This window comes from Mesitornis unicolor, unplaced genomic scaffold (genome assembly GCF_000695765.1).
Source record: "Mesitornis unicolor isolate BGI_N332 unplaced genomic scaffold, ASM69576v1 scaffold14961, whole genome shotgun sequence".
In the NCBI taxonomy this organism is placed as follows: domain Eukaryota; kingdom Metazoa; phylum Chordata; class Aves; order Mesitornithiformes; family Mesitornithidae; genus Mesitornis; species Mesitornis unicolor.
Genome location: NW_010163209.1, coordinates 5,803 through 11,399, shown reverse-complemented (window position 1 = coordinate 11,399; position 5,597 = coordinate 5,803). Strand labels below are relative to the sequence as shown.

The following is a 5,597-nucleotide window of genomic DNA, read 5'->3' as shown; positions in this document are numbered from 1 at the left end:
GCAGGTGAGGAGGGAGGGATGGTGAGGCCCCAGCAAGCAGGCAATGGGCCACCAACCACGACTCGCTCCTTGCTCCTGGCTCAGGACTTTCCCATGAAAGCAGGAGGTGGGGGGCGCAAGCTGTGGCCTGTACAAAATGTTTCTGTACATAGATTAATGGTTTTGGCCTGTGATTTAAGATTTATGTGCTGAAAAAAGAGCAATACTGAGCTTGGGTATGGTGATTTCCTATGTGAACACCAATTATATAATTTTTGTTTGCCATGTTAACACTAACATGGGTGTCCAAGCTGCTCAGTTAAGTTGATGTTTCTGGCAGTATTAGAATTTGAAATTATTGATATTTTCTTTTGCCATCTAGAGAGCAGGCACAGAGAAATACAAGTATTAAACCAGGATGCAGTAACGTTACTGGAGGGGAAACCTCCCAGTCTGTTGCCAGAGGCTCTCAGGAGCGGTGCTGGAGGTGGTGTCTGTGTGATAAAGATAGCTGTCAGCTGCATGGAACAGTTTTGCTTTTGAAAAAGACTAATCGGTTGCTAAAAATTCCTATGTGTTAATGCTTATTTAAATCTAGCCCAGGCCTCTGAGCCAGCGGGTTCTGTTAGATATTTTAAGAAATGCAGGGTTGGTACCTTCCTTGGGGAAGGCGGCTGTTGAATCAGTCCTGTTTCAACAACAACTTTTCCTTTTCTGATTTTAGGCTACTTGTGAAAGATGGTGGATCGCTTGGCAAACAGCGAGGCAAATACAAGAAGAATAAGTATAGTGGAAAACTGCTTTGGAGCGGCTGGTCAACCTCTGACTATTCCTGGCCGTGTGCTGATCGGAGAGGGAGTGCTAACAAAGCTGTGTCGGAAGAAGCCCAAAGCACGGCAGTTCTTCCTGTTCAATGACATTCTCGTTTATGGCAATATTGTCATCCAGAAGAAGAAATACAATAAGCAGCACATAATCCCACTGGAAAATGTCACTATTGATTCCATCCAGGATGAGGGAGACTTGCGGAATGGGTGGCTTATCAAGACACCAACAAAGTCGTTTGCGGTTTACGCTGCCACTGCCACAGAGAAGTCCGAGTGGATGAACCACATAAATAAGTGTGTTTCTGATTTGCTTTCCAAAAGCGGGAAGACTCCTAGCAATGAACACGCGGCTGTCTGGGTACCAGACTCAGAAGCCACCGTGTGCATGCGCTGCCAGAAAGCAAAATTTACGCCCGTCAACCGCCGGCACCACTGTCGCAAGTGCGGCTTTGTCGTCTGCGGGCCTTGCTCTGAAAAGAGGTTTCTTCTCCCGAGCCAGTCCTCCAAGCCTGTGCGGATTTGCGACTTCTGCTATGATCTTCTTTCGACTGGGGAGATGGCTGCTTGTCAGTCCACCAGATCAGACTCCTACAGCCAGTCACCTAAATCGTCTTTAAATGACGTATCTGATGACGATGATGACGAAGACAGCAGTGATTAAGGACCAAATGTTTTTTCCATGTGTTGCAATTTGTGTTTCAAACCATATGGAGCTGCTTTTGGGGAAGTCTGCAGTGAGGTTCCTCAGAAAAATCCTGTTCTAGCCATAAAATATGCCTGAATCTCTTCAATTGCGATGTGCCTCAATCTATGAATTCTCTAGACAGTAGGTTTTTCACTCCTCTGCAGGGGTAGACTGTTGCAAATGTTATCAGAATATTTTCCAACTTCTTATACTTGAGTTGTGTCTAGCTTAGACTTTTGTGGAAGATTGGAGAATAAAATGTGTTTTCTTAATTTAACAACCCATACTTCCTAATTCTTCATATCGATATGTTGTTATCTGGATTTTTTTGAATATGGGGAAGAAAACTGCAAGCATGCATATTTTGGTTAAACCTTTAGATCATCTTGTTCTTGTAACCATGGTATATACTAAGTTGGAATGTGACATAACTTACAAACTTAAATGTCACAGATCTTGGGATTTGTCTTGTTTTGCTCTTATTTATGACTTCCTATGCCAAGCAGTGCCTTGTACCAATTGTGCTGATTCAGGAAGAAACTAGTCTATTCCGTGTCATCTGTATTTGCCTGATGCTGGTATCTGAGAAGACTGTTGGTGCTATTGAAAATAACTGCTGTGTTCAAAGTGGAGCTCTGACAAGGCCATAACTGTCCCCCATGGTGGGTGGTGGATCCCCAGATCGCATGTCCTCGCCTGTGCAGGCAGACCCCCAGGCTTCAGTGGGGTTCTCCTCACAGGAGCTGCGTTGCAGGTTGGGATCTTGAGATGAGAAGCTTAGGATGACTTCTCCTGGGGATTTATACATTTCCTTTTCAGAACAGTTTTGAAGCTTCAAATTTGGCAAATGGATACTGAAATTTTAGTTGGATGATACAGCATTTGGATGTGATAGCCTATATACCTTTGGAAATTATTCCCCAAATTACACTAAATTGTTTCTTAAAACATTGGTGAGAGGGCTGGTGTGTTTTTCCCCAGGAATTTTATCGGCTTGTTTAAATATAACCTCATTTTTTTGAACAAAAAGCCTGCAAGTATCTTTATAAAATTGGCTTTCCTTTTTACACAGCTGACCTCAGGGTAAATGTGAGATGCAAGTTATTTCATTCTAAATGTATACCCAGGACCAAGACAGATGTATTTAAGAACTATAAGAAATTGTCAGTGCAGAAAATGTCTCTACCCATACTATTAATTTTTACTTTTAATAAGTTCTTGAAAACAGAAATATCGTGTTCCTGTATAAATGTAAAAGTTAGACTTGCAATGACCTGTTAAGCCCTCAAATGCTATGTTTCTATATTTTTATAATGTTAGTGTCAATTTTGAAGCAGAAAAACCTCTTTGAAATAGTTGTATGATTATAGTAGCAACTGACTTTATAGATGAAATGTTAAACTTTTGTATCTCTAGGTGACAATTTCTGCACTGTTTGCCTTGGTTGGCAATAATTGGGTTAAATATTTATTGAATAAACAATCAATGCTGCATATATTGCACTAGTCTCCCATTCTGTATACTGTAAATGTGAGTCATAATTTTTTAATAAAAATTAGCAGAGCACTTCAGAGCCATTAGCCCTCCCTGAGCTTTCTGGTAGCTAAGGATGCACTTAGCATCTTCAGGGAGGCATTCTGCGTTAGTAATCTGCAATACATTGCTTCAGGTGAAAATTGCATTAGGGCAACTTCTAAAAATAGGGGTTTGGGTTGGGTTTTTGGTTTTGTTTTAGAAGCACTGAAGAGTATTTGAACTACTTTGCAGTAAACATAAAAAAGAGAAAAACGCTTTCTGATGGGGACTAGGGACCAGGAAGATTCTGTAAAATTGCCAGATAAGCAATAAGCAATTGTATATACTCAAAAACTAGCTGAAATAAATAGTTACATTCACTTACTCTGTGAAAGATGAGGAAATGATGACCTGCAGCAGAGGAAAACGGGCTATTCTGAGAACTTCTCTAAGTTAATAGTGCTTACATTTTGTACCTCTTTTACTCAATATTTATATTTCAGGAATGGAGACTTGTCAGCTTCAATATTTCTACAGAGGCAAAGTGCAAACCTCCTTTATAGAAACCTTCCCATGACTAACATTCGTTTTCTTCCTGGTGCAATTGTTTCCTCTTTCTTAAGCTGTCAAACATTAACTTGTCTTGCTAAAGAGCCCATCTCCTCGTGTGCTTTTCCCCATGTTTCTATGTGTTGTGCTTACTTTTCAGCACTTTTTAGGGGGTGGGAAAAGGGTTGCCGAGAGATCACATCCTATACCTTGTAGAATGTTCCTGTACCTACATCAAATATCTCCTTATCTGTGAACAAAATTTGCACTGTTCTGCACTGATCCCTGAAGCTGTAACCAAACTGATGTGTGTGTGTGGGGGATTTTTCATCTGAAATGAATGTATATGGTCCAAGCTTTTTGAGAAGGCATTAAGAAAAAAAACCAAAAGTGTTTTATGGTAATATTCCAGTTTCTCAGTGGTATTTGTTTAAAACATTACAAAATGGACATAACATCAACTTCTTTTGTACTTAAAAATTCCTGAAAGGGCTCGTTTCGTACTTTGTAATCTTGTTATGTCAAAGTTATTTTATTTACAAATATATGGTATAGCTTCAAGCCTATGTGTTTAATTTTCTTTAACTGTGGGCCTTCAAGGGTGACAAAAAATAGGGTGGCTGTTTTTATCTTGTGAAGTGTTTTAGTTTATGCACTGTCAGGAGGGAGTAATGAAGTGGGGGTATAAGCATGCAGGAGAAGATTTAAGACTGAAGTGGAAATAAATATGGTTATGGATTCAGGAAAAAACCCAACCAACCAGCTTATGCGATTGAGTAACTGTTCAAAACGAGGATGACCAAGTGTGTTGCAAAGTTGGCTTTGTTGGGAGAGGCTGGAGACCCCCCAGGTGTAGTGGGATGCTGAGCAGCCCAGCCCCAGGCCCTGTCAAACTGCTTGCTGGGGATGGGGCTTCTTGTGATACCACACTGGAGAGTAACTTAGTACTTCTCCTGGAGCTTCTTCTCTCTTAAGATCTTAAAACAGTGATTAAATACGGTCAGTCTGTACTGTTTTGGTTTGTGGCAGTCCTAACCTGCTCTTTTTTGGTAAGTTTTTCAAATCCCATGGCAGGAAAGCAGCAGCAGTGCCTGCAGTGTCTCTTGCAAGGCTCTGCAGTCAGCTGCTGTGTTGTAGGAGTTGTGGTATTGAAGAAGTAACTACTTACTTGCTTTAGCTGAGTTCACATTTTGCACACTCTTTGCCAGTACTTCATAGTTTGTTTGCTGGAAATATTAAAGGAAAGGGAAAAGCCTTTTTTTCTGAAGGTTTTAATTTGAAGCCTACTAATTTTAGCCTCTGCACCTAAACTGTTGTTGTCATCTTAAGATAAATTAGACTGTTTTCCTTTCCAGCTTGATGCAGCTGAACTTCCTGTAGCTAATGAGGGGTCTTGTGAGGGTCAAGTGCCGTTACACAGTTTAAAGTTTAAAAAAACAGGCAAGCGGATCAATGAGTGAGTTTGCAGCTGGGCTTTTATGGTCTTTTCTCAGACAGATTATGAAAATGACATGCAGAAACCTTTTATTTATGAGGGCTTTCTTTCCTGAGGGATGCGCTTTAGCTAATCTCTTAATGCAAATGAAATGGTGGTTATCATCGTTGCTGGTTAAAGTTTTCAGTGGAAGCAGATTACCGACCATGTTGTTGTGATTTTTGTATTCTCCTGTAATTTTCCTGAAGAAACAGAAGAACGCCTGGTTCTGTTAGCAGATACAGCTGGAATAATCGGAGTACTGATTTTATTATGTTGTTTTTTTTTTTCCCCCCAGTAGCAAATGATGGTAGTAAATATTAGAAAGTGTCTTGGCTGTTTACTGCCTTTCACTTGTTGAAATCTGAGCTGCTTGTTTGTGCCTGCAGCTGCTCTCTGGCCAGCGCTGGCCGCTGTGGCTCATCGGCAGCCGATGCTCCTGCTGGGAAGGATCTCTGCTCTGTTCCCTCGCTGTGGTTGGGCCCGGAGCTGCCGGGAGTGCAGCACCGCGAAGCCGGCTCTGCTGTGCAGTGACGCACGGCTCTGCTGCACTGCATCCGTCTGAAAA

General features: G+C 41.3%; 1 protein-coding gene across 1 annotated transcript; it reads left to right on the top strand.

Moving 5' to 3' along the window:
* The first annotated feature begins 705 nt into the window (after positions 1–705).
* On the top strand, positions 706–1,847 carry PLEKHF2 (pleckstrin homology domain containing, family F (with FYVE domain) member 2). The gene has a single exon (XM_010193878.1). The coding sequence runs from the start codon at positions 718–720 to the stop codon at positions 1,465–1,467; it is 750 nt and encodes a 249-aa protein (XP_010192180.1). The 5' UTR covers positions 706–717; the 3' UTR covers positions 1,468–1,847.
* Positions 1,848–5,597: the final 3,750 nt, after the last annotated feature.